This window comes from Macaca mulatta, chromosome 20, assembly GCF_049350105.2.
Source record: "Macaca mulatta isolate MMU2019108-1 chromosome 20, T2T-MMU8v2.0, whole genome shotgun sequence".
NCBI classification, from domain to species: domain Eukaryota; kingdom Metazoa; phylum Chordata; class Mammalia; order Primates; family Cercopithecidae; genus Macaca; species Macaca mulatta.
Window position 1 is genome coordinate 1,519,567 of NC_133425.1, and position 27,919 is coordinate 1,547,485.

Here is a 27,919-nt window from a genome sequence, read left to right on the forward strand (position 1 = left end):
TGGCGCTGTGTAACTTTTGAGGGTACTTCATTTTAAATTTCAAACTTCAAAACAGCTGCAAAAATAGAACAAGGAATTCCCGTCCACCTTCACTCAGATTCCCCAAGGGCTGACATTCTGCCATAAGTACTTTATCATCCTCGCACCGGCAGGCACACACACACACACATAGGCACACACACAGGCACACACACACGCCCACACATGGGCAGGCACACGCCCAGGCACACACACACACACACAGAGGCGCACACACATACAGGCACGCTCACTGCTCTGAACCAGTTAGAGTGTATTTAACAAAAGCAAGGTCGCTCTCATACCTAACCACAGTACAAATATAGATGGTTAAAAAAACTGACCCCGATACAGTAACATCATGTGGCAGATATTATTCCAATTTGGCCAGCTGCTCCAATAACATCCTTCACGGCAAAACATGCTTTAAAATCCAGGCTACCAGTGTCTAAGCCGTGGAGGGATGGAGCCAGGGACAGCTCCCCTGTGACTGCGAGCAGGGTGGCAGCTGGGAGGTGGGACCCTCCGTGTGTGTGGCCTTCCTGCCCTTCCGCCATGGGCTCTGGCGCAGTCCTGGCTCTGTGCACCCCAGTTTCTCATCTACACAATGAGAGTAGAAACAGCACCTAACCCTCAGAACGATGGGGCGAGACGGGACACGGAAGCTATACAAAAGGCCTCCTCTGGGCTCAGATGCTCCACGGTAGACGGGGCTCAGAGAGAGGCTGGGCCTGGAACCACAGGCTTCACTTCAGGGAACATGGGAGTATGAAGGGGCCAAGGGCACGCCCAGGGCACTGGGTGATGTCTCAGAGCTGGGAGAAGTCACTGCTGGAGTCTCGGCCGTGCCCAGTGTCGGGAAGGGTCTGTCCCGGAGCCAAGGATGAATATCCAGTGCTTCTAGAAGATGATGAGGAAGGCTGGGGCTGGCACCAGCAGGGACATGGGCCGGTGTGTCCAGATGTGTGGACAGCAGGGCATCCATACAGATGGCAAGGAACTAACAAGCCACCCTTTCCCGCTGCAGCCGGGCCCCAGAGGCTGGGTGGCTGGGGGACCATGCTGGCTTTTCCGTGCCCAGTGCTGGGCAAGGCGCAAAGGCGGGAGTGGCACACACAGGACTGGGAGCTGCCAGTACTGCAGGGACCACAGCTGCTGTGTCTGCAGATAGCCAGAGGCACAGACAGGAGCACTCATGGTCTGAACAGTCAGCACCACAGAGACCAAGAGCAGGACGAAAAGCCCATCATCAGGCCCAGACAGCAGCACGGCTGAGGGGCCAAGAGGAGTGCTCAGGCCGCCACGCAAGCTCCATAAAAAGACTCCAAGGGGGGCCGGGCGCAGTAGCTCACGCCTGTAATCCCAGCACTTTGGGAGGCCGAGGTGGGTGGACCACGAGGTCAGGAGATCAAGACCATCCTGGCTAACACATTGAAACCCCGTCTCTACTAAAAATACAAAAAAATTAGCCGGGCGTGGTTGCGGGCGCCTGTAGTCCCAGCTACTCAGGAGGCTGAGGCAGGAGAATGGCGTGAACCCGGGATGCGGAGCTTGCAGTGAGCAGGGATCACACCCCTGCACTCCAGCCTGGGCGACAGAGGGAGACTCCGTCTCAAAAAATAAATAAATAAATAAAAATAAAAATAAAAAATAAGACTCCAGAGAGCAGCACAGCTGAGGGGCCAAGAGGAGCACTCAGGCCGCCACGTGAGTTCCATAAAAAGACTCCAGGTGGCCCTGCAGGCTGCGTCACCACGGTTCTGAGAACAGCAAAACTGTCAGAGTCATCACATTTACGAGAATGGCAACCTCTCCAGCTTTGGAGGAACAGAAAAAAATACCATAAAGGAAAAAGCCAAGTAAATGAAAACGTGAAACTTCAAAGTAATTACAAAGGCCAAAGATCCCCAGGGATTCTGGGACCAGATGCGGCAAAGCCACGGCCCCCAACCTTTCGGCACCAGGGACCAGTTTCATGGAAGACAATTTTTCCACGGACAGCTGGGGCGGGGGGGTTTCGGGATGAACCTGCTCCACCTCTCATGGTCAGGTGTTAAAAAGTCTCACACGGGGCATGCAGCCTGGACATCCATGGGTGCAGCCACAACAGGGTTCTGCTCCTATGAGCATCTAAGCTGCTCCCATCCTGCTGTGCCTGCTGCAGAGCCATGGACCCACCAGAGAAACAGCATAGCTTTCGCAAAAGCAAGGCCCTCAACAGAGCAGAAGCGGGCGGTGCAGCCATGGCACGTCCTGCTAGCCCATCGGCTTCCTGGGCCTCCCCGCCTCGGCTCACCACCATCCTCTGGTGCAATTTCCCAGTAGCAGCAGTCAGCAGGCCCCGGGCAGCTGTGCTCGTGCTGTGGGTTTCTCACTTGGGCCTCTGGCTGAGGGACTGCCCACCGAAGGTTCCAACCACAGCCCCGCCTGACAGGCCACATGGACTCGATCCAGGTTCCTACAGAGCCTCTGATGAGGCCGTTTGCTGCAGGCTGTTCACACAGAAACGCACAGTGGCCCCCACCCCACCACACAAGGGCCCTCTGGTAGTGCGGCATGTGGCAGGGCCTGCTCCTGACTGTGCCTGCCGACTCTGATGGCTTCATCTTCCCGGTGACTCAACTATGACCCTCCAGGACCTGAGGGCTCTGTGCTTCCCTCGGTTCTGGAAGGTTCTGATGACACCAGGGACTCGCCATCGGCCTCCTCTTTTCTCTGTGTTGCATCCTGAGAGGTCTTTCCAGGTCCACGTTCCAGGCACCAACGCACTCCTCAGCTTTTGTCCTTCCTGACCCTTCCAAGGGGAGGTTGTCTGCCTGACGCCCCCTCATTCAGAGTCCGTGACATGCACTTTCTACACATGAAGATTCTGACCAGCACCCCAAAATCGGGGCACCCCTGTGGACAGAAGCCTTCCACAGGTCTCAGCCCACTCAAGCCCCATCCTCAGGGGCACACAGGGCTGGCCTGGGCCTGTGGTCGCTCAGCTGTCTTGTCTCTCGGGCCTCCTTCATCAGGGCGGCTCTGCGGGTTCTGGACGTTTGGGATCTGTGACTTGAAAATCAGAGGCCGGTGGCTGTGCAGGAGCCGTCGACTTGGGCTGTGACCTCATGATAGCTTTCGGCCATGCCTGGCAGGCAGGGCCCCAGACCTTCCAGAGCACACGCACACACGCACGCACCCACACATGGCCTACAATATCATCTGCTTTTTGTTAAGTAGACACCATGAGCGCCTAGTTTTAGCCAAACCTGAGTCAAGGGTTGGCTGGCATCTTCTCAGAAGTGAGAACAAACCAACATCCTTTCTTTTCAACCATAAAGAAATTCCTGACTTGGAAACTGATGTCTGCAGAAAAGCTAAAAGGCTAAGAAATCCTGACCAAGATTTCAATGTCAATGTTGTCAATGCTCTCAAAATGCCTACTTCCCTGCACAGACACTCATATGGTCACGTGGTTCACCCTCAGACACCGCAGCTAACAGTGGGTTGAGAACAACCCACAGTTGAGGCTGGGTGTGGTGGCTCACACCTGTAATCCCAGCCCTTTGGGAGGCCAAGATGGGCGGATCACGAGGTCAGGAGATTGAGATCACCCTGGCTAATACGATGAAACCCCATCTCTACTAAAAATACAAAAAAAGTAGCCGGGTGTGGTGGCGGGCGCCTGTAGTCCCAGCTACTCAGGAGGTTGAGGCAGGAGAATGATGTGAACCCAGGAGGCATAGCTTACAGTGAGAGCAAAACTCCTGTCTCAAAAAAAGAAACAAAAAAACAAAAAAACACTGCTTTTCTCACCTTCTCATAAACATCCTTCCTGTTCAGTCAACCCATCAAAATAAGGACAGATCATTAATCTGTTCATCAACACAGGAGTGCTCTGGAGACAGAGTCAGGCTGTGCTGGGCTCCAGCCGGCACTCAGCTCTGTGACCTGATGACCAGCCAAGCCCCCATGCCCGAGACTGGGCAAAGGCACCATTATTCTATTCAAAAGTGAAAGCCGAGGCAGCTTTAAAATCAAGATGTTCACCCAGAGGTGACCCTCGTTCAGCCACAAAAACACCAAGTTTTCCCCAAGCGCTGTGCAGGGGCCAGGTCTGGGCTCTGAGTCATGAGAAAGGCTCAGAGTTCTCCCCTTGAGGGGAAGCACCCAACTTCACAAGGCAAGACACTTCCTACCACCAGGGAGGGTGTGGCCTCAGGGCGTGGGGGCCCTCTTGAATGAACAGCTCCCTCTGGGCCCTAAATGCTGCCTGAGACTTGATGTCCCCGGCCACCCTCAGGGACTGGCCACGTGCAGATGTTTCTGGGATCACACGCTTACGCCTAGAGGTAAGCCCGGCTCGTGGGAAGTCTGGCAAGTGCCTTTCCCGCGCGCCAGGCCCACGCTGAGCGGGGAGGACGATGGGCTGAGGGCCGCAGAACCAGTACTTACGGGAATGTGAGGTAGGGGCACCCGCCCGTTGACCTGCACGCTCTCCTGCATCTCCCTGCGGTGCTGCTTACGGATCCTGTACGGAGGGATCCCATCCCTGTCCAGGAGAAAGAGGCAGCCGTTAACTCAGAGAGGAGCAGGAGGGCCAGCACCGTGCCAGTAGGGCTGCCGGCCCCGACCGCCAGTCAGCAGGCAATGGTGATGACACCCGTGAGCCACCACCGAGACACGTGCACACGGGTGATGCAGGCACCCATATGTGTGCAGGGGAACACGTGCACACTCATGTACACACAAAGGTTCACATGTGACGGTAAAGCCCAGGTGCCCAGACACGCACCCTCCCAGCTGGTGTTTACTGGGCACCTCCATAAAGCCTCCTTGTGCCTGCCTGTTCTTTAGGGCCTGACAGCTGAGAGTGATTTCTACACACTTTTAAAGGGTAGGGGAAGAATCTGTGACAGGGACTGCATGTGGCTGCAAAGTCTCACATATTCACTGCCAGCCCTGCATGGGAAACGTTTGCTGGTCCCTGCTTGTGGCCTAGACCATGGTGGAGTGTGCCTGCCTTGGAGGGCATTGCTAAATGGACCAAAAACATTTCAAGGTTTGCACAGTGAGCAGCCAGGACAACCAGCGCCCCACGGAAAGGTAAGAGATGCCAAGGCTGCACACTCTGCTTCTCTCCAGGAGCTGGCAGGGCAGTGTCGTCTCTGAGGGAGGCACAAGGTAGCTCTTTCGCAACAGGTTTTTTTTTTTTTTTTTTGAGACGGAGTCTCTCGCTCTATTGCCCAGGCTGGAATGCAGTGGCGCGATCTCGGCTCACTGCAAGCTCTGCCTCCCAGGTTCACACCATTCTCCTGCCTCAGCCTCCCGGGTAGCTGGGACTACAGGCGCCCGCCACCACGCCCGGCTAGTTTTTTCTATTTTTAGTAGAGACGGTGTTTCATTGTGTTAGCCAGGATGGTCTCGATCTCCTGACCTCGTGATTCGCCCGCCTCGGCCTCCCAAAGTGCTGGGATTACAGGCATGAGCCACCACGCCCGGCCCACAACACGTTTTCTTTATGAACCCTTTAGAAGATCATAAAAAACACATAAGTCAAATTATACATGGTCTGAAAAATGACCCCAGGGTTAAGATAACTCACTCACAACCATCCTTCAAGAAAGCCCTCGCCCTCTCCCCGCTATTAGAAAAGCTGCCTTCGGGCCAGGTGCAGTAGCTCACGCCTGTAATCCCAGCACTTTGGGAGGCTGAGATGGGCGGATCAAGAGGTCAGGAGATTGAGACCATCGTGGCTAACATGTGAAACCCTGTCTACTAAAAATACAAAAAATTAGGTGAGTGTGGTGGCAGGCGCCTGTATCCCAGCACTTTGGGAGCACTACTCAGGAGGCTGAGGCAGGAGAATGGTGTGAACCAGGGAAGCAGAGCTTGCAGAGAGCTGAGATTGCGCCACTGCACTCCAGCCTGGGCGACACAGTGAGACTCTGTTTCAAAAAAGAAAAAAGAAAGGAAAGAAAGGAAAGAAAGGAAAGAAAAGAAAGAAAAGAAAGAAAAGAAAGAAAGAAAGGAAGGAAGGAAGAAAAGGAAGAAAAGAAAGAAAGGAAAAGCCGCCTTCAAAAGCATGGCAGCTCCACGGATCCGTGCCGCACCCAGGGGCCTCCCAGAGCTGCCAGGAGACACAGGGCAACGTGAGAGAGCGCCCAACCCAGGGCTGCATGGCAGACACGGCACCTCCTGAGGCATCCTCAGCTGTCACAGTACCACTAAGTGCTGTGGGCAATGGTGAGCCAAGTCCAGGTCTGGCTTGGTCACGGTGGGCGTCAGGAACAAGCGAATCTACAACTCACCTAACACTTGCCTCGGGGGTTTGTTCAAGGGCCCTGAAGCCACCACTCTACTGGTTTCCCAGATGTGACACTTGGATGGGGAAATTTCACAGGCCTCTGTGGATAAGGCACTGTCCCCACATCTGTGTCCACAGCCCACAGCCTCTGGAGCGCCATGTGGAACAGTTGTGAGCTCGCCCCCAGCACAAAAGCAGAGCCCAGCTGCCCCACCGGAATGATGCTCTTCACCTGTCCACTTTTTACCTCTGATGTACTTTCAAGTATGTGTAGCAATTTTACATGCCAAATTGTTAAACACTTCAGTACAAACCAAGATGAACAGAATATCGAGGAAAAAAAATATCTATTTATTTTAGGTCCTCCCTTTAGGAAACATATGTCCCTTTTCTTAGAGAGAATTAGGAGACTTTTTGAGAAAACTGAGTTGGCAGGTTAATTTTTGTTGTAGTAACGCAGTTTTGGGGAAGAGGGAAACCAGATGCTAGGATGCGTGGTCTGCTCAGGCGCTCTGTGGGCTGCTCTGCACCCAACCATCTGGCCCAAGGCTTCAGGGCCATGGCAGGCACTGCTTCAACTCCAATAACTTCAAGTGAGGTGCTGCTAAAAGCAAGTCAACATTTTATTTTGAAGATTCAAAATTAAAAGAGGATGAAAGAAACCAGGAGAAGCCACACAGAGCAGCTCTGCCGGGAAGGGGCAGGGAGCTGCCCCTGCACCACCACAGTTACCTGGGGAAAAACGAAGGGGCCAAGACCTATGGCAATGTGGGCTGGCTGAATTTGGTTCAGAAATAAAATCTGACAACTTGTTCTGCTCATCTGAAATTCAGGTTTTGGAAAAATGTTTAAAGATAGACAAATGAAAAGAACAAACCAGCCAGGCACAGTAGCTCATGCCTGTAATCCCAGCACTCGTGAGGCTAAACTGGGTGTACTGTTTGAGCCCAGGAGTTCGACACTGCACAGTAAGGCCTCGTCTCCACAAAAATAATAATCACTAGCCGGGTGTGGTGGCGCATGCTTGTAGCCTCAGCAACTCCGAAGGGTGGGGTGTACATAGGCCCCAAAAACCCAGCTGCGAAGCACAGGGGAAGAGGTCATAAAGCAAGCACGTTCTTACACATGGGGTTTCCCTGGACAATGAAAGAATAAGCTTCCGCCTGTCACCTCAAGGGTCACACATGTGTAAGCGATTTTGTTCAGGGCCCTTGAACAAACCCTCAGGCCGTCCCTGGGCCACTGAGGCCCTGGCCTTAGTACAACCACAGAACCTTCCCTCACTCCTGCTCCCAGCCCCTTGCCAAGTGGGTGACAGGGACAAGACAGGACCCTGTACTGCACCAGCGTTGGGGACCACATCACTCACCACAGCCAGTGGTGAGACAGCTGGCCTGTGCCTGTCTTTTAAGCTGAAACCCCAGACTCTGAAAACCAAAGACCAAACTCTAGCCTGGGGAGCCTACAGACTGTCTTAGGTTCACCCTCAATCCTTCCTCGTGGGGAGGTCCCAGCAGCCCTGGTCACAGAGAGAAGCAATCGACACAAAGCTGAGCCCTCACTTGTGCTGCTTGGAGGACAGCCTCTGCAGTGCAGCCTGCTGCGTGTCAGATGCACTCTCATTGAGACCTGGGGGGGCAGGAAACGCTTTCCCTGAAGACAAAGCCCAGGCATCGCTGGGTCAGCACGAAGTCCCCTCAGCTAGCTGCGCTCTGCAGCAGGGTGGGACTTACATGCTGTCATCTGCGAGGAACAGGGTGTCCAGGGCAGGACTTACACACTGCTGTCCACGAGGGACAGGGGATCCGGGGCGGGACTTACACGCTGCTGTCTGTGAGGGACAGGGTGTCTGCATCACTGGACAAGCTCTGCTGCTCGCTGTCGTTGGCACTGGTGGCTGGGGCCAGGGCGTAGCCGGCATTGACATAATAGGGGTTGACTGGCTCCCGCCAGGATCCATACCTGCGAACAAGCAAGCAGGGCACGTTAGTGACAGCCTGCCAAAAGTCTCTCATCTTATTCCACATTTTCATATTATCTGAATATCTCAATGTATTAATTTAAAACATGGAGCATGGATAAAAGACTAGCATCTCCACCTGTCCTCTCGTCCCTCTGTCCTTTCCAACAGGGTGCATTAAAGCCAGATCTCTCCCCTGATTTTAGGCGGAGGCTTTGGCGCACACACAGAGCATCCACACATGATCACTTGGGTTTGTTTTCCATGCACGGCACTAGAAATGGGACGCAGATGTTCTGCTCATTCCGAAGTGCACGTCAGGAGAGGACAGGACGATGATCAGGACGAGGCCCTTGGGCTTCAGCTCAGACGTCTCTGCACCTGTGCCCAAGTCCAAGCACGGCCACGGGACTGATGTCAGGGCTGATATGTGATAGTGTGTGTGGGTGGTGCCACCTCCTGTTCCCCTACCTAGAGCAGCGGTTCCTCCTCAGCTCCTGGGACAATTTACCTCATCTTGTTACCACAAAATTAGCCAGGAAATGACACCTTGTTTCAATCTGCATTTCCCTGATTAATGGTCACATTGGCAGTTTAGGGTATGTGTCATTTAAACTTCTTCCTCTTTATCTGTTCATATGGTTTGCCATTTTCTATGGAGTGGATTATGAGTTTCTTGGTGATTTAAAGAAGTCTTTAAATAGACTTGTTATTAATTTCTGGTTATATATGTGAAAAACATTTTCTCCCTAAACATCTTTTTTTTTTTTTTTTTTTTTTTTTGAGACGGAGTCTCGCTCTGTCGCCCAGGCTGGAGTGCAGTGGCACGATCTCGGCTCACTGCAAGCTCCGCCTCCCGGGTTCACGCCATTCTCCTGCCTCAGCCTCCCGAGTAGCTGGGACTACAGGCGCCCACAACCGCGCCCGGCTAATTTTTTGTATTTTTAGTAGAGACGGGGTTTCACCGTGGTCTCAATCTCCTGACCTTGTGATCCGCCCGCCTCGGCCTCCCAAAGTGCTGGGATTACAGGCGTGAGCCACCGCGCCCGGCCTAAACATCATTTTTCTTTTCAACATTGCTCGTGCTGATTTTGGTCCAACAAAAGTTTTTCATTTCTATGAAATCAGACAGGCCGGGCGCAGTGGCTAATGCCTTTAATCCCAGCACTTTGGGAGGCCGAGGCGGGTGGATCACTAGGTGAAGAGTTCAAGAACAGCCTTACCAACATAGTGAAATCCCATTTCTATTAAAAATACAAAAATTAGCTGGGCGTGGTGGCACACACCTGTAATCCCAGCTACTCGGGAGGCTGAGGCAGGAGAATTGCTTGAACCCGGGAGGCAGAGGTTGCAGTGAGCTGAGATCACACCACTGCACTACAGCCTAGGCGACAGAGTAAGAGTGTCTCAAAAATAAAAAAATAAAAATAAATTTTAAAAAATCAGATATTCCAATCTTTTTATTTATTTATTTATTTATCTATTTTTTCTATTTTGGAAACACAGTCCTTCCTTATTCCAAGATTACAAATATATTCTATTTTTGTTTTTTTTTTTTTTTTTGAGATGAGTCTCGCTCTGCCACCCAGGCTGGAGTGCAGTGGCCGCATCTCAGCTCACTGCAAGCTCCGCCTCCCGGGTTCACGCCATTCTCCTGCCTCAGCCTCCCGAGTAGCTGGGACTACAGGCGCCCACCACCGCGCCCGGCTAGTTTTTTGTATTTTTTAGTAGAGACGGTGTTTCATTGTGTTAGCCAGGATGGTCTCGACCTCCTGACCTCGTGATCCACCCGTCTCAGCCTCCCAAAGTGCTGGGATTACAGGCTTGAGCCACCGCGCCCGGCCTCTATTTTTCTTTATACGCTCCGAACAGTTTTTTTAGACCTCCACCTGATATGCGTGTATACAAAATCTAGCCCAGTCCAGGAGAGCCTAAAGGTAAAAAATAAAATAATAAAAAATAAAATCTAGCTTACCCCTTCACATCAAAATGGAGAGCCAGCTGTTAGCATTAAATACTGAATAATCCATCTTGTCCTCAATAATTTTAAGCGCCTCTTTCCACCACATCTCACTCCTGTCACAGGCATGTGCCCCTTCCGGGTGCTCTGCTGTGCTGCCAAACAACTGGCGTGTGGAGTTTGCAGGGTCCCTAACTGCCGAGGCCCCACAGTGTGCCCTGAGGCTGCCTCTCCCTTCTAGCGGCTGCCCCCACTCGGCTTTGCTTTCCCTGGTTTCAGTTACTTGTGTTCAACCAAGGTCTAAAACTAGATGCACACAGAGCGGTAAGACTGCAAGAGAAAGAGACCAGCTTCACAGGGTATTTATCATAGTGCACCCTTACAGTCGTCATCCTCACAATGTTTATTTATCACAGTGCACCCTTACAATCATTCCGTTTGATTCACAAATGTCTTTAGTCTCTACTGTTCCTAACTTGTAAGTTAAATTTGATCAGACATGTGTTCCCAGAGGGGAAAACAGTATATACAGGGTTCAGCACTATCGCGGTTTCAGGCATCCACTGGGGTCTTGGAATGTGTCCCACAAGGGGTGACGACGACCTCAGTTGGATCTTCACAGATCACAATCACACAAGATAACCAAGACAGCTCCCAAGGCTACCACAATGGACCGCCCTGCACGTGCATATGGCCGGAGGAACTGCCATGTTGGGGGTGCAAGCACACCTGCATTGGTGACTGGGCACCTGTGCATTAGAGTCCTTGGTGTGGAGGGAGGGACCAGCATGGCTTCCAGCTGTACACCTGATGAGCAGAACCTAGGGAAAGCCCCAGTTCTACTCACGCCAGGAAAGGCCCTTTGACAAGATGGGAGGGGGGCGGGCAGCCTGGCACCTTGGACTCTGGTGACATGAGATGCCTGGGGAGATGAGCTGGCACTGTGAGCTGGGGACAGCCTGTGGCACTGGTGGGTGGGGCCTCGTTGCACGGGGCCATTTCCCCTGGGGTTGTGGCCTCCAAGCACTCTGGAGGGCATCACATGGGGCCACACACACAAGCAGGGCCTTTCATACGGACAGTGTGGCTGACTGTGCTCAGCTGCTTGGGAGGGAGGCGCAGGGCCTCGCGCCACAATGGAAAACAGGGTTCACGATGTCAGGCCCCTGCCAGCATCAACGTCTGTGAGTCCCTCTGACCCATCCACTGTGGCCTGGTCACTCACTGCAGGCCACGGACAGTCATGGCCGGGTGACAGCAGCCTCAGGCTGACAGCAACCACAGGGCCGCTCTTGGGAAACAGGTTCTCTGGAAACACTAACCACCAGTGGCTGGGCTGCAAGTCTGGTTCACTCCTCGTCTCCTCTCTGTACCTGACATAGAGCAGATAAAATGATACCAGCCTGCAGCTTTAGGCTCTTTAAACATCATGCAGTATTTTTAAATGACACCGTTATTCCTTTGATACTTAAAGCCACAGCTGCTCAGCAGCTACTGATATTATCCCTCTAACAACCACTGCAGCCAAACTCAGATCTCAGGTTAAATACTCAACTGTTTCCCTGTTATGAAGGAACACTGAACTTTGTTAACTTTCCATAAACATCTATTTGGCCAAATAAAAACATTTCAAATTTAAGAGAGAATGCCACTGCTGCGCAGAAGTTTAAGAAGTCTACGTCCAAAGCATACAGCACGTCTGCAGCCCACGACACATGGGCGTGTCTGTAGCTCACAGCACACGGCACATCTGTCTCAGCACGCGGGTGCGTCTGCAGCCCACGACACACGGGCGTGTCTGTAGCCCACGGCGCACCTGTAGCCCACGGTACACGGGCGTGTCTGTAGCTCACAGCACACGGCACATCTGTCTCAGCACGCGGGTGCGTCTGCAGCCCACGGCACACGGCGCGTCTGTCTCAGCACACACCAGAAGCACGCGCCCTGCCCTCGTGCTGCCATGGGGCTTACACCTGTCCCATCACTTGGGAGCCACATACAGCAGAACGAAGCCTTCCGTGTTCATGTGTCCAATTCCAAATCCTTCTCCCACTCTGACTTCCCAGGTGTGCCTTTCATATTTGTGGAAAACCTGTTTGTCTTTAAAATCAGAAGCAGGAGAAACGCAGGTTTCCAATTTTCCACAAGCTCCAGCACACAGCAAGTTCCACTGCACACAAGCACCAAGGTCAGGCAGCAAAGGGGAGAGAAGCAGGAGAAGGCGGCTGGGAGGAAAGAAAAGGAAGAAGGGCAGGCTGTTTACTATTGATGTTCGTAACAATCCCGGACAACTGCCCTAGCTCCCAGGATCTGCCCTCAGCGCTCAGATGGCTCCTGAATTTGAAGACACAGGCGGCCGGGCTTGGCCTTCACTACCAGTGGATGCGACCAAGAATGTTCTGGTCAAAGACACGTCCAAGGGGAGGTCACATGGGAATTCCAGGATCCCCCCAGATATAGCTGGGATCCAGCGGCAGGGGGGGCATGTGCTCGTGTGCCTGCCTGTGCGTGCACCTATGGATGTGTACTTTGTGTGTGTGTGCCCATATGTCCATCTGTGTGTGCATCTGTGTGCCTATGTGTGCTCGCCCCTCACGAGCACCTCCACCTGCTCCTGCACTTCTCAGACACGTGGAGATGCTGTGGGCGAATCTGACTCCTGGCTGTGCGGTGAGAATGCGGCCAGGGCCTTGGTGAGAGCGGATCTGACCCCTGGCTGTGCGGTGAGAATACAGCCGGGGCCTTGGTGAGAGCTGATGTGACCACTGGCTGTGCGGAGAATGTGGCCGGAGCCTTAGTGAGAGCGGATCTGACCCCTGGCAGTGCGGTGAGAATGTGGCTGGAGCCTCGGTGAGAGCAGATCTGATCCCTCGCTATGCGGTGAGAATACAGCCAGGGCCTTGGTGAGAGCTGTGCCCAGCCCCCCCGCACTGATGACCTGAAACAGGAAAACGGGCACAGCTCTTCTGGAACAGGCAGAGTCCAGGGATACAGAGGCTGGCATACCCTGCAGAGCTAGGTGGCGACAGACTCCCCGCAACTCTTCTGTGTGTTCAAAGGCTTTCTTTAGGCACCGGTGTGGTGGTGCACACCTGGAATCCCAGAGACTTGAGAAGGTAAGGCAGGAGACTCGCTGGAGCCCAGGAGTCTGAGGCTGCAGTAAGCCACGATCACGCCACTGTGTTCCAGCCTGTGCTCCAGACTCTGTCTCAAACAAAAATGTTGTGGAGAGGAGGCATGAGAAGACACGGCAACTTAGGGAAAAACGTGCCCATCACAGAAGAGAAAGTCCAGTGAAGTGGTGAGGAGGGGCTGATGGCAGAATCAATGCCCAGGAGCTGTGTCATAAACAAACACCTTGTGGGGTTTGACAGCTACAAGGACCCTATTAGCCTCAAGGCAACAGGAAATGAGAAGCTGAGAGGCGGCCAGGGCACTTCAGGATGGCCTAAGAGGGCCGAGTGTCAGGGCCACACAACAGGTCTCCCCTGCCCAGATGTTCATACATGGTGGAGAAAGGTGCTCCTCCTGCCACAGGAAGGCACCTTGCTGGGACTCCTGCAGCTGCTCCCACATCCAGCATGGTCACGGCACCGGCTCTCTGGTCACTGTGGTACTTTCATCTTCCGTTTTTTCACATTTAACCATTCTATATTCTTGTACTTGTGTAAACAGGCTGCCTTTTTAAAAGATAGCTTGACAGTTTTTCCTTTTAATGAAGCTGTCTGGTCCGGTTACATTTAGTGTGATGTGGAGGGAGCTGGGCCACCGTCGGATCGGGTTGGTTTATCACATCTGCTCTACTTCCTTTTGCTCTTTCTTGCCTTCTTTGGGGTATTTTTTGCTTTCCATTTCCTCCCTCTGAAAAAGTAAATGTTGTACAGTTCTTTCATTGGTTCCTGTGCGTGGACATGTCTCAATCCCACACATCACACCTGCCACTTCCCAGGCCGCATGAGAACCTCAGAACTGACAGCCCCCCACACACTCATGAGCAACACATTTCCCGCACTGACATTTTCTTTTTTTCTCCCTGGGCTCCCACCTCAGCCTCCTGGGTAGCTGGGACTACAGGCGCACGCTACCGCGCCCAGCGACTTTATCATTTTTTATATAGATGAGGTCTCACTATGTCACCCAGGCTGGTCTTGAACTCCTGGGCTCAAGCAGTCTGCCTGCCTCGGTGACCTAATGTGCTGGGATTACAGGCATGAGCCACTGTGCCTGGCCACAAATCAGATCATTTTAATTATTGAACTGCAAAGGGGTAAATGCTTTAAAAGGATTCCAGCAAGGTAAGATGACAACACCAATAATGCGACATAGGGGCAGATAAAATCTAAACAGAAAAGTTACACAAAATTATGAAGCTTCACTGTGATGGTTTCATGGAGAAATTTAGGAACAGGTCAAGCTTCACACCATCCCACCACATCCCTTAACACACACGGGCAAGTTTAAGAGAGTTCCAGCTTTCCTCATAAAATACCTTTAGAATTACTGAGTACACTCAAGAATATAGAAATTAAAATGAAACAAAACAAAACAAAAACATACATATATATATATATATATATATTTTTTTTTTTTTGAGACGGAACTTCACTCTTTCGCCCAGGCTGCAGTGCAGTGGCACGATCTCGGCTCACTACAACCTATGCCTCCTAGGTTCAATAGATTCTCCTGCCTCAGCCTCCCGGACTAGCTGGGACTCCAGGCACGCGCCACCATGCCTGGTTAATTTTTGCATTTTTAGTAGAGACAAGGTTTCGCCATGTTGGTCAGGCTGGTCTCGAACGCCTGACCTTGTGATCCGCCCGCCTTGGCCTCCCAAAGTGCTGGGATTACAGGCCTAAGCCACCGCGCCTAGCCACAAAAAATGTTTAATGCCAAAAGACCTCCTGGGTGTGACGGACGCCATCCAGAACATGGGAAGAGGAGACTGGAGGTAGATCTGGCCCTGGGAATCACCCGAAGCCACTGCTACAGGCCCTCCTGCCTCATGCTACCCATGCTCTGGGATGCTCTGAGCCCGCTGCTGTCTGTGCCTTCCATACCCAGGCAGGAGCCGCCACCCTCCCTGGTAGTAAGGCACCATGTGGCACCTGCTGGTGACAACCACTATGGGGAAACAGCAAACAACAACCCCAGGAGAGCTCTGCATAGCACAGGCCCTACCCCGCCAAGACCTCTGTGTTGTTAAAAGTAAGTTCTGATGGTTTTGCTTAAGTAGCACAGATCAGTACGCCACCTAAAATAATTACAGCCATTCTGAGAGGCAAATTGCCCTTTTCTCCAACCACAGAGCGCCTCTACTCATGACAAGGCTGCATCCTGATAAACCTGTCATAGCTGGGTTGAAGTGGTGGAGGTGGAAGGTGGATTCCAACCTCAAAGGATTATCCAGACACAGCCCTGCCTTTTGCTGACGGGCACCCTGAATGCTTCAGGCTGGTCGTAAAGTTGAAAAAGCCTAAGTGGAACCATTCTAAGTTGGGGACCAGCTGTATTCTGAAAGACGGAGGCTGGAATTAGTGAAATGGCTGGGAACACACATCTGTGAGCCCTGGATGATAAGTCAGGAATGAGTCAATGAAAGCCCAACTCCAAGTGAGCTGGACATGAAGACGGAGATGGCCGCACAGACCCAAAGATGCACAACCTGAGACGCACAGAGCGCCCATCTTGTGGCCAGGGAAACCCAGGCAGTGCACGCCACAGACATAAGGCTGGGTGCTTCTCCCAGGCCTGGCTCAGATCAGGGTGGCTGCGAACAGTGGTGCACAACCCAGGCTCCAGGAGGAGGTAACCCTGAGGGGCAGCTGGGGAACATGGCGTACACCCCAGGCTCCAGGGATGGCCCTGAGGGGCGGGCGCTGTGCGGGGCCCTGCTGGTAGTGGGGTCTAACAGGAGGCAATGACTCATGACTGAGTATGTCTCCCCTCAACCCATCACCCTGTACCTGCCTGCAGTGAAGTGTACACCTGCCCCCAGGTGTGGGGACAGGTGTGCTCCTACGGCTGTGTTTCCTCTGCACAGGTGTGGGAGGCCTGTGCAGGAGCTGAGTTAGCATGGCAGGTGCTGGTGCTGACCTGTGCCTCACCTGGGCGCAGAGGCAGAATCCGCTGGGCCGCACATCCTCATCCCTGAAGCAAGTGGGACCCGGCTGTCTGTGAGGCAAGGAATCCATGCAGACCCTGGTGGGCGTCTGCCCCTCAAGACCCCATCCACGTGTCTCCAGCCACCTCAGTCCCACAGAGCCACTGAGGATGGTGGGTGAATCCTACACACAGAATCGCTGGCTCCTGGGGACTCCCTTCATTTTCTGGAGCTGTGGACGGTGGATGGATGAGTGTATCCTTCGGAGCCCAGACAATGGCAGACACAAAAGCCTGGCAAGAAGCAACATGGGCAGAAAAGACCTCTGTGGATGGCGGGCAGTGGCCTGGGGGAAGAGGTGGCCTGCAGCTGCGACCCAGCTCTGGTCTGCACTCATGTCCATGGAAGGGGCTCTGGCACCAGACGGCAGGGAGTGGTCATGTGGCAGAGGCCATGGATGCCAGAGCCACTTGCTTCCCAAAACTGAGAGCCAAGTGTGGCTCAGGCCTGAAATTCCAGCACTTGGGAGACTGAGGTAGGAGAGCTGCTTGAGCCCAGGATTTCGAGACAAGCCTAGGCAAGAGATCAAGACCATGTCCCAAAAAAAAAAAAAAAAAAAAGAAAGAAAGAAGGAAAGAAGGAAGGGAAAGAAAGGAAGAAAACCAAAATAAGGTTAAAAAAAAAAAAAACCCAGGTGAGGCACGGTGGCTCATGCCTGTAATTCCAGCATTTTGGGAGGCTGAGGTGGGCAGATCACCAGGTCAGGAAATGGAAACCATCCTGGCTAACACAGTGAAACCCTGTCTCTACTAAAAACACAAAAAATCAGCCGGGCGTGGTGGCGGGCACCTGTAGTCCCAGCTACTTGGGAAGCTGAGGCAGGAAAATTGTGTGAACCCAGAAGGTGGAGCTTGCAGTGAGCTGAGATCAAGCCACTGACTCCAGCCTGGGCGACAGAGGGAGACTCCACCTCACCAAAAATAAAACAAAACAAAACAAAAAAAAACAACACTGAGGGGTGTAACTTGCTTTCTCATCTGCATCTCTCTAGGAGCATGGGCACAGTTCTTCACCACTCTGGGTACAAAGTGAAAAGGTATAAACTGCCACAAGGGATGAAATACAGCACAAAATGAGCAACCCACCCCGAAGACACCAGCCTGTGGGAGCCCCAAAGCCCATGGGAGAGCCCCATGGCCCATGAGCCCAGCAGCCCACGGGGAACCCCACAGTCCATGGGGAGACCTGCCCATGGGAAGCCCCACAGCCCACACGGAGACCAGCCCACGGGAAACCCCGCAGACCATGGGGAGCTGAGTCGCATCTGAAATACCCAGGACCCTCCGCACTGAGGAGCAGCCTCCATGCGGGGCAGATCTGGGGCCAAGTGTCAGAGAGTGGCCTTGGCCACATTATGGGTCAGGACTGGGCTTGAGGCCACCTGCTCAAGGACATCGATTCCATAGCATGGGGGCTACATTTGCTCCACAGGTCTCCTGCTGGATCCTTTCCGAGCCCTCCTGGGAGGAGGCTGGGGGCTGGAAGCAGCGCAGGGCAGAAGCTTATGGAAAGGCAGGTCAGGCACAGGCTCCACAGGCCCACGGTCGCACGGGGAGGTTTGCAAGGACCACAGGGCCAAGGACACCATGAGCAGCTTCCCGCCCAACCCGCCCAGTGTCCCACAGAATTTGTGGGGATAAACAGAAGCTTGACAAACACAACTGAGCAGAAGACGCCCGCAGGTGGTCAGTAGACGCTTCCAGTGTGATCACAAGACCACATGCCGCACGGTAGCACATGACACAGACACACTTACTTGATGCCTATTTTGACAAGATAAGTCGTAATTTATACCAGGAGGAGGAGGGGCACCCCAGCTGAGCGGTCCAATCCTCAGACACGGCCAGTGCCATCAGCGACCTGCATCCGGACCCACCCGAACAGCACAGCCAGCAGACGGAACCCGCCCTGCAGAGGCAGCTTCCAGCAGCCGCAGGCCCTTCCCAGGCCCAGCCCCATTAGAGTCCAGCACAGGGAAAGCCTCTGCCCAAGCCTTCAGGGAGGCAGCACCCCCCTGTGCATAGTTCCTGAGGGCGGAGAACGCTGGGATGCACGAAGGCAAGGAAAATGCTTTGTAAAAATCAGCTCTACTGACGCACAGCTGGATGCTCAGTGGACCGGCACAGAATTACAGTCCTACCTAGTGAGTTCTTATGCGCACCAGATCACAGCCTCAGCCCCCGCACCCCAGAAACCATCGCCTCAGCCCCACAGGAGCCCCTGCGCACCAGGAAACCATAGCCTCAGCTCCGCGGGCGCCCACGCGCCCCAGGAAACCATCACCTCAGTCCCCACACACACGCCCCCACGCCCCAGCAAACCATCGCCTCAGCCTCCACGCAGACACCCCCGCGCCCGAGGAAACCACTGCTTCAGCCCCGGCGGGCGCCCTGGCTCCTCGGGAAACCATCCCCTCAGCCTCAGCGCAGTTGCCCCCGCGCCCGGGGAAACCATCGCCTCAGCCTCCGCGCAGGCGACCCTGCACTCCAAGAAACCATCGCTTAAGCCCTGCGGGCACCCCCGCGCCCCAGGAAACCATCGCCTCAGCCCCACGGGCGCCCCCGTGCCCCAGGAAACCATCGCCTCAGCCCCGCGCCCCAGGAAACCATTGCCTCAGCCTCCGCGCAGGCGCCCCCGCACCCCAGGAAACTATCACCTCAGCCTCAGCGGATGCCCCCGCACCCCAAGAAACCATCGCCTCAGTCCTGCCTGCGGCCCCGAACCCCAGGAAACTATCGCCTCAGCCTCAGCGGATGCCCCCGCACCTCAAGAAACCATCGCCTCAGCCCTGCCGGCGGCCCCGAACCCCAGGAAACTATCGCTTCAGCCTCCACAGGTGCCCCCGCACCCCAAGAAACCATCGCCTCAGCCCCAGGGGTGCCCACGCGCCCCACGAAACCATCACCTCAGCCTCCGCGCCCCAGGAAACCATCGCCTCAGCCTCCGCGCAGGCGCCCCCGCGCGCCAGGAAACTATCGCTTCAGCCTCAGCGGGTGCCCCCACACCCCAAGAAACCATCGCCTCAGCCCCACAGGCGGCCCCGTGCCCCAGGAAACCATCGCCTCAGCCCCCCGCGCAGGCGCCCCCGCGCCGCAGAAAACTATCGCCTAAGCCCTGCGGACATCCCTGTGCCCCAGGAAACCATCGCCTAAGCCCCGCGGGCAACCCCGCGCCCCAGGAAACCATCGTCTCAGCCCCACGCCCCAGGAAACTATCGCCGCAGCCTTCGCGGGTGCCCCGCACCCCAAGAAACCATCACCTCAGCCTCGCGCCCCAGGAAACCATCGCCTCAGCCTCCGAGCAGGCGCCCCCGCTTCCCAGGAAACCATCGCCTCAGCCGCAGTGGGTGCCCCCGCACCCCAAGAAACCATCGCCTCAGCCCCGCGGGCGGCCCCGCGCCCCAGGAAACCATCGCTTCAGCCCCGCGCCCCGGGAAACCATCGCCTCAGTCTCAGCGGGTGCCCCGCACCCCAAGAAACCATCGCCTCAGCACCGAGGGCACCCCCACGCCCCAGAAAACTATCACCTTAGCCTCCGCGGGTGCCCCCGCATCCCAAGAAACCATCGCCTCAGCCCCGCGGGTGTCCCCGCACCCCAGGAAACCATCGCCTCAGCCTCCGCGCAGGCGCCCCCGCACCCCAGGAAACCATCGCCTCAGCCTCCGCGCAGGCGCCCCCGCACCCCAGGAAACCATCGCCTCAGCCTCCGCGCAGGCGCCCCCGCACCTCAGGAAACCATCGCCTCAGCCTCAGCGGGCGCCCTCGCGCCCCGGGAAACCATCGCCTCAGCCCCAGCGGGCGCCCTCGCGCCCCGGGAAACCATCGCCTCAGCCCCAGCGGGCGCCCTCGCGCCCCGGGAAACCATCGCCTCAGCCTCAGCGGGCGCCCTCGCGCCCCGGGAAACCATCGCCTCAGCCCCAGCGGGCGCCCTCGCGCCCCGGGAAACCATCGCCTCAGCCCGCGCCCCGGGAAACCATCGCCTCAGCCTCGGCGCAGGCGCCCCCGCACCCCAGGAAACCATCGCCTCAGCCTCCGCGCAGGCGCCCCCGCACCTCAGGAAACCATCGCCTCAGCCTCAGCAGGCGCCCTGGCGCCCCGGGAAACCATCGCCTCAGCCCTAGCGGGCGCCCTCGCGCCCCGGGAAACCATCGCCTCAGCCCCAGCAGGCGCCCCCGCGCCCCAGTAAACCATCGCCTCAGCCCGCGCCCCGGGAAACCATCGCCTCAGCCCCGCGGGTGGCCCAGCACCCCAGGAAACCATCGCCTCAGCCTCCGCGCAGGCGCCCCCGCACCTCAGGAAACCATCGCCTCAGCCTCAGCGGGCGCCCCCGCGCCCCAGTAAACCATCGCCTCAGCCCCGCGCCCCGGGAAACCATCGCCTCAGCCCCGCGCCCCGGGAAACCATCGCCTCAGCCCCGCGCCCCGGGAAACCATCGCCTCAGCCCCGCGCCCCGGGAAACCATCGCCTCAGCCTCAGCGGGTGCCCCGCACCCCAGGAAACCATCGCCTCAGCCTCCGTGCAGGCGCCCCTGCACCCCAGGAAACCATCGCCTCAGCCCCAGAGGGCGCCCCCGCGCCACGGGAAACCATCGCCTCAGCCCCAGAGGGCGCCCCTGCGCCCCGGGAAACCATCGCCTCAGCCCCAGAGGGCGCCCCCGCGCCCCGGGAAACCATCGCCTCAGCCTCAGCGGGTGCCCCGCACCCCAAGAAACCATCGCCTCAGCCCCGCGGGCGGCCCAGCACCCCAGGAAACCATCGCCTCAGCCTCCGCGCAGGCGACCTCGCGCCCCGGGAAACCATCACCTCAGCCTCAGCGGGCGCCCCCGCGCCCCGGGAAACCATCGCCTCAGCCCCAGAGGGCGCCCCGGCGCCACAGGAAACCATCGCCTCAGCCTCCGCGCATGCGCCCCCGCGCCCCAGGAAACTATCGCCTCAGCCTCAGCGGGTGCCCCCGCACCCCAAAAAACCATCGCCTTAGCCCCACGGGCGGCCCCGCGCCCCAGGAAACTATCGTCTCAGCCTCCGCGGGTGCCCCCGCACCCCAATAAACTATCGCCTCAGCCCTGCGGGCGGCCCAGCACCCCAGGAAATCATTGCCTCAGCCTCCACGCAGACGCCCCCAGGACCCAGGAAACCATCGCCTCAGCCCTGCGGGCGCCCCTGCGCCGCAGGAAACCATCGCCTCAGCTCCGCGGGTTCCCGCGCGCCCCAGGAAACCATCACCTCAAGCCCCGCGCAGGCGCCCCGGCACCCCAAGAAACCATCGCCTCAGCCCCGCGGGCGCCCGCGCGCCCCAGGAAACCATCGCCTCAGCCCCAGCGCAGGCGCCCCAGCGCCGGAGGAAACTATAGCCTCAGCCTCCGCACAGGCGCCCCCGCACCCCAGGAAATCGTCGCCTTAGCCCCGCGGGAACCCCTGCGCCCCAGGAAACCATCGCCTCAGCCCCACGGGCGCCCCCGCGCCCCAGGAAATCATGGCCTCAGCCTCCGCGGGTGCCTCCGCACCCCAAGAAACCATTGCCTCAGCCCCACGAGTGGCCCAGCACCCCAGGAAACCATCACCTCAAGCCCCGCGCAGGCGCCCCGGCACCCCAGGAAACCATCGCCTCAGCCCCGCGGCGCCCCCGCGCCCCAGGAAACCATCGCCTCAGCCTTGCGGGCACCCTCGCAGCACAGGAAACCATCACCTCATCCCCCACCGGCGCCCCTGCGCCCCAGGAAACCATCGCCTCAGCCCACGTATTCAACCCGGTCCCCCAGGCTTCCCTTGTGAAAATCCACCTGTCGCTTGAGGTCAGTCGGCCTTTTCTAGAGTTCTGGATAAATGCAGTCTCACGGGGAGCTTGTGCCCCCTCTGCTCCGGCGCCCCATCCGCTCTGGCCTTCTTCATTGGCACTGGATCTTGAGATGCACCCCTGCCTTCATGGTTACCAGCGGCTCATCCCTTTTATGCCATGTCATGCCAGGATGCACCACGGTGTTTTTCTCCAACTGCTTGGCAGTGCCACCCGGAGTTGGGACAGCGCTTCCCAGCAGGAAGAGTTGACCCCAAGGCCAACTGCCAGGCCACAGCCAGTGCCCTCCTCACGTCTCGCCCTCCCCCAGTCCAGACACAAACCTGGTCAAGGGCGCCCAGACCAGGGCTCAACCCACTGCCCGCAGGGGCCGACTGCTGAGGAGGGGTCACCGCCACAGAGTGATGGCTGCGGCAGCTTCGTGTGTACAACTTATGGCCTGTCCCACGTGGCTGCAGGCTCCAGCCCTGAGAAGGAGAGGGCTGTTCCTCAACTAGGCACCTTGCCCTGTGTGAGCTCAATCTTCTTGGAAACACCAAGAAACGACCAAAGCACACAGGCACTGGGAGAAGCAGGGCGAGCATTTCCTCACCTCACGTGAACTTCCATACGAATGTGACAAAGGCACAGTGCACAAAATGCAGATGCTGACCAGAGAGGGCCCTCCTTGTTCACGCTGGCCATGGAAAAGGCCCGCCCTAGTTCACACCGCCATGGAGAGGTCTTGCTTCTGTTTACTGACAATTGGCCCCCATTCATGCAGATACTGTCACTTATATACTATATATATAACAATGGCCGGGCACAGTGTCTCATGCCTGTAATCCAGCACTTTGGGAGACTGAGGTAGGCAGATCATGAGGTCAGGAGTTCAAGACCAGCCTGGCCAACATGGTGAAACCCCATCTCTACTAAAAATACAAAAAATTAACTGGGCCTGGTAACAGGCGCCTATAATCCCAGCTACTTGGGAGGCTGAGGCAGGAGAATCTCTTGAACTCGGGAGGCAGAGGTTGCAGTGAGCCACAACCACACCACTGCACTCCAGCCTGGGCAACAAGAGGGGAAAAAAAAAAAAAAAAATATATATATATATATATATATACACACACACACACACACACACACATATAAACGTATATATAAAACAAATAACCTACCTTTGCACCCAAAGGTGACAAAGTTTATACTAAAAAATGTGATTGAGAGCCGGACACAGTGGCTCACACCTGTAATCCCAGCACCATGGGAGGCCAAGGCGGGCAGATCATGAGATCAAGAGATTGAGACCATCCTGGCCAACATGGCGAAACCCCATCTCTACTAAAAATACAAAAAATTAGCTGGGCATGGTGGCACGCCTGTAGTGCCAGCGACTCAGGAGGCTGAGGCAGGAGAATCACTTGAACCTGGGAGGCAGAGGTTGCAGCGATCCGAGATTGCACCACTGCACTCGGCCTGGTGACAGACCTGGATCAAAAAAAAGTCATCAAAATCAGGCCACCGTCAGCTATAAAAATCTCTATTTTACTTCCTCCATAAAATCAGGGATGTGGTCTCTACCTGAAGGGTCAGCCAAGATTGCCAGTGCCGGCCGGGCATGGTGGCTCACACCTATAATCCCAACACTTTGGGAGGCCCAGGCGGGTGGATCATGAGGTCAGGAGATCGAGACCAACCTGGCTAACACAGTGAAACCCTGACTCTACTAAAAATACAAAAAGTTAGCCGGGCATGGCGGCGGGTGCCTGTAGTCCCAGGTACTGGAGAGGCCGAGGCAGGAGAATGGCGTGAATCTGGGAGGCGGAACTTGCAGTGAGCCGAGATCGCACCATTGCACTCCAACCTGGGCGATAGAGCAAAACTCCATCTTAAAAAAAAAAGATTGCCAGCACCCCCATCAGGTCCCAGGATGCCCCACCTATGTATCTGGTGGGTGTTCTGCATGGTGGCAGACACTTGGTGTCACCCCTAGGGGCAGGAACAGGTGATGGGCTGACCGGACAGCATCGACTGACCGTGCGGCAGGGGACTCTCACTCATTCTGCTCACATTGAATGAGCAGGTGATTTCTCGGTCACTTAGGGTGGCAAACACAAAAGGGCAAGAGAATGAGTCACCAGGCACCAGGCAGGAGCTTCCGGCTCAGCCCTGTCGCCTGTGCCTAGGTGCCTCGCTGTGGTTCCACTCTGCGGCCAGCCTTTTATTTATTTTATAATACCGTTGGTGCACCCCACCCGCCCACTGTGAATTGCACAACACATCAAAGGCCCTTTATGGTCAAAATCAAACAGTGAAGATAGAGAGGGCATATGTTTCTGCAGACTGTCTACAGGCGCAGCACGGGCGGGGTGGCCCTGGCAGCCACCCACACCTGCCATCCCGGGAGGCCAACAGCTCAAACTGTGGCCAAATGCCCCTCACCAGCACTTACTGGCTACTCACCACAGGCAGTCTGCCAATTCCTAGCTTACAAAGTGAAAATGACAGTGGCCACTTCTTTATAAAGTTTCTGAGCATCTCAGCAAATAGTGTTTGGGTGAAGCCAGGCACACAATGCGGGAAGCCCTCCCCCATAGCCCAGCAACCAAAGTGTCCTGCACATTAGTTACGGGACTGGGTGGGAAAGGTTCCAGGTCACAGTTAAACCCACAATTCCAACTAACTGTCTGTGAGAGTCTAAACAAATGCTTCACCAGGCTGGGGACAGTGGCTCAAGCCTGTAATCCGAGCACTTTAGGAGGCTGAGGCAGAATGCCTTAAAGCCAGGAGTTCAAGATCCACCTCAGTGAGAAGGCAAGACCTTGTCTCTACAAAAAAATGTTGCAAAAATTAGCCAAGGGTGGGCAGGGTGGCTCACACCTGTAATCCCAGCATTTTGGGAGGCCGAGGTAGGTGGATTGCTTGAGTCCCGGAGTTCAAGACCAGCCTGGACAACGAGGTCTACAAAATATTTTAAAAGTTAGCCAGGTGTGGTGGCATGCACCTGTGGTCCCAGCTACTCAGGAGGCTGAGGCAGGAGGATTGCCTGAGCCCAGGAGGCTGAGGCTGCAGTGAGCCATGATCATGCCACTGCATTTCAGCCTGGGTAACACAGCAAGACCCTGTCACTAAAAAAAACTAATACGGCCGGGTGTGATGGCTCACGCCTGTAATCCCAGCACTTTGGGAGGCCAAGGCGGGTGGATCACCTGAAGTTGGGAGTTCGCAACCAGCCTGACCAACATGGAGAAACCCCATCTCTACTAAAAATAAAAAATTAGCCAGACATGGTGGCACATGCCTGTAATCCCAGCTACAAGGGACGCTGAAGCAGGAGAATCACTTGAACCCTGGAGGCAGAGGTTGCAGTGTGCCAAGATCGCACCATTGCACTCCAGCCTGGGCAACAAGAGTGAAACTCCATGTCAAAAAAAAAAAAAAAAAGAAGAAGAATAAATACTTAACAAGAACAGCATATTCACAGGAACCCAAACACTCATGATTTTGAAAGGCACATGGCAACAGGTGCTACAAACAGGAGAGATGGCAGGCAGGGAGAGGGTGGCCGGGCACCCTGTCCTCTCTGCACAGTCCCCCACAGACAGAAGCTGCTGCTCCGCTTCCCAGGAGAGACAGCAGGCAGGAAGGGTCTGCCAGGCACCCTGTCCTCTCTGCAAAACCCCCAGGTGCTGCCACGCTGCTCACACCAGTAATTATTTAAAATGATAGTGGGCTGGGCACGGTAGCTCACGCCTGTAATCCCAGCACTTTGGAAGGCCAAGGCAGGAGGATCACGAGGTCAGGAGTTCGAGACCAGCCTGACCAACATGGTGAAACCCCATTTCTACTCTAAAAATACAGAAATTAGCCAGGCGTGGTGGTGTGCGCCTGTAATCCCAGCTACTTAAGAGGTGGAGACAGAAGAATCACTTGAACCCGGGAGGCAGAGGTTGCAGTGAGCTGAGATTGCACAACTGCACTCCAGCCTGGGTGACAGAGCGAGATTCTGTCTCAAAATAATAAAAAAAAAAGGTAGTGAAAAACATATAGAGTGGGTAACATGAATTAGGATTCCATTTTTTTTTTTTTTTTTTTGAGACGGAGTCTCGCTCTGTCGCCCAGGCTGGAGTGCAGTGGCGCGATCTCGGCTCACTGCAAGCTCCGCCTCCTGGGTTTACGCCATTCTCCTGCCTCAGCCTCCTGAGTAGTTGGGACTACAGGCGCCCGCCACCGCGCCCGGCTAATTTTTTGTATTTTTAGTAGAGACGAGGTTTCACCGTGGTCTCGATCTCCTGACCTTGTGATCCGCCAGGATTCCATTTTTGAGGGGAAAAAATGTGCTAAGAAAAATCTAGAGGGATCTAGATAGAATAGTAGGATCTCTGAGCAGTGGGATATCAGATCATTTCTTTGTTCTGTGTTTTCTTTCTTTTTTTTTTTTTTTGAGATGGAATCTTACTCTGTTGCCCAAGCTGGAGTACAGTGGTGCGATCTCAGCTCACTGCACCCTCCACCTCCCCGGTTCAAGCAATTCTCCTGCGTCAGCCTTCCAAGTAGATGGGACTACAGGCGTACAACACCATGCCCAGCTAATTTTTGTATTTTTTTGTTTTTGTTTTTGAGACAGAGTCTCGCTCTGTCGCCCAGGCTAGAGTGCTGGAGTGCAGTGGCGCAATCTCGGCTCACTGCAAGCTCCACCTCCCGGGTTCACGCCATTCTCCTGCTTCAGCCTCCTGAGTAGCTGGGACTACAGGCGCCTGCCACTATGCCTGGCTTTTTTTTTTTTTTTTTTTTGTATTTTTTAGTAGAGATGGGGTTACACTGTGTTAGCCAGGATGGTCTTATCTCCTGACCTTGTGATCCGCCCACCTCGGCCTCCCAGAGTGCTGGGATTACAGGCGTGAGCCACCGTGCCTGGCCAATTTTTGTATTTTTGGTAGAGACGGAGTTTTACCATATTGGCCAGGATGCTCTTGATCTCTCTTTTTTTTTTTTTTTTTGAGACGGAGTCTCGCTTTGTCGCCCAGGCTGGAGTGCAGTGGCCGGATCTCAGCTCACTGCAAGCTCCGCCTCCCGGGTTTACGCCATTCTCCTGCCTCAGCCTCCCGAGTAGCTGGAACTACAGGCGCCCACCACCTCGCCCGGCTAGTTTTTTGTATTTTTAGTAGAGACGGGGTTTCACCATATTAGCCAGGATGGTCTCGATCTCCTGACCTCGTGATCCGCCCGTCTCGGCCTCCCAAAGTGCTGGGATTACAGGCTTGAGCCACCGCGCCCGGCCCCTCTTGATCTCTTGACCTCGTGATCCTCCCGCCTTGACCTTCCAAAGTGCTGGGATAACAGGCATGACCCACTGCGTCCGACCCTTTTTTTTTTTTTGAGACAGGGTCTTTCTCTGTCAGCCAGGCTGGAGAACAGTGGCACAACCTCACTCACTGCAGCCTCAACCTCCCAGTCTCAGGTGACCCACCCATCTCAGCCTCCCGAGTGGCTGGAACCACAGGTGCGTGTCACCACACTCATCTCAATTTTTCTATTTTTTTGTAGAGATGGGGATCTCCCTGCGTTGCCCAGGCTGGTCTCAAAATCCTGGGCTCAAGCAATCCAACCCCCTTAGCCTCCCAAAGTGCTGGGATTACAGATGTGAGCCACTGTGCCCGCTACCAAATGTCTTTCACGTAGAACTCTGACAACAATCTGTCTTTGCATTGACTGACAACTATGAAGTAATGTTCATGAAGAGCACTTTGAAAATTAT

At 55.3% G+C, this 27,919-nt stretch overlaps 1 protein-coding gene across 13 annotated transcripts in view; it reads right to left on the reverse strand.

Annotated features, from left to right (window-relative positions):
* AXIN1 (axin 1) overlaps window positions 1-27,919 on the reverse strand; it is a 76,667-nt gene that overhangs the window by 19,359 nt on the left and 29,389 nt on the right. For all 13 annotated transcript variants that reach the window (XM_077984814.1, XM_077984809.1, XM_077984811.1 and 10 more), the window contains 2 exons: window positions 8,129-8,269; window positions 4,456-4,552 (listed from right to left, as the gene is read on the reverse strand). In XM_077984814.1, the coding sequence (XP_077840940.1) occupies window positions 4,456-4,552; window positions 8,129-8,269 (238 nt within the window). The remainder of the gene's footprint in view (window positions 1-4,455; window positions 4,553-8,128; window positions 8,270-27,919) is intronic.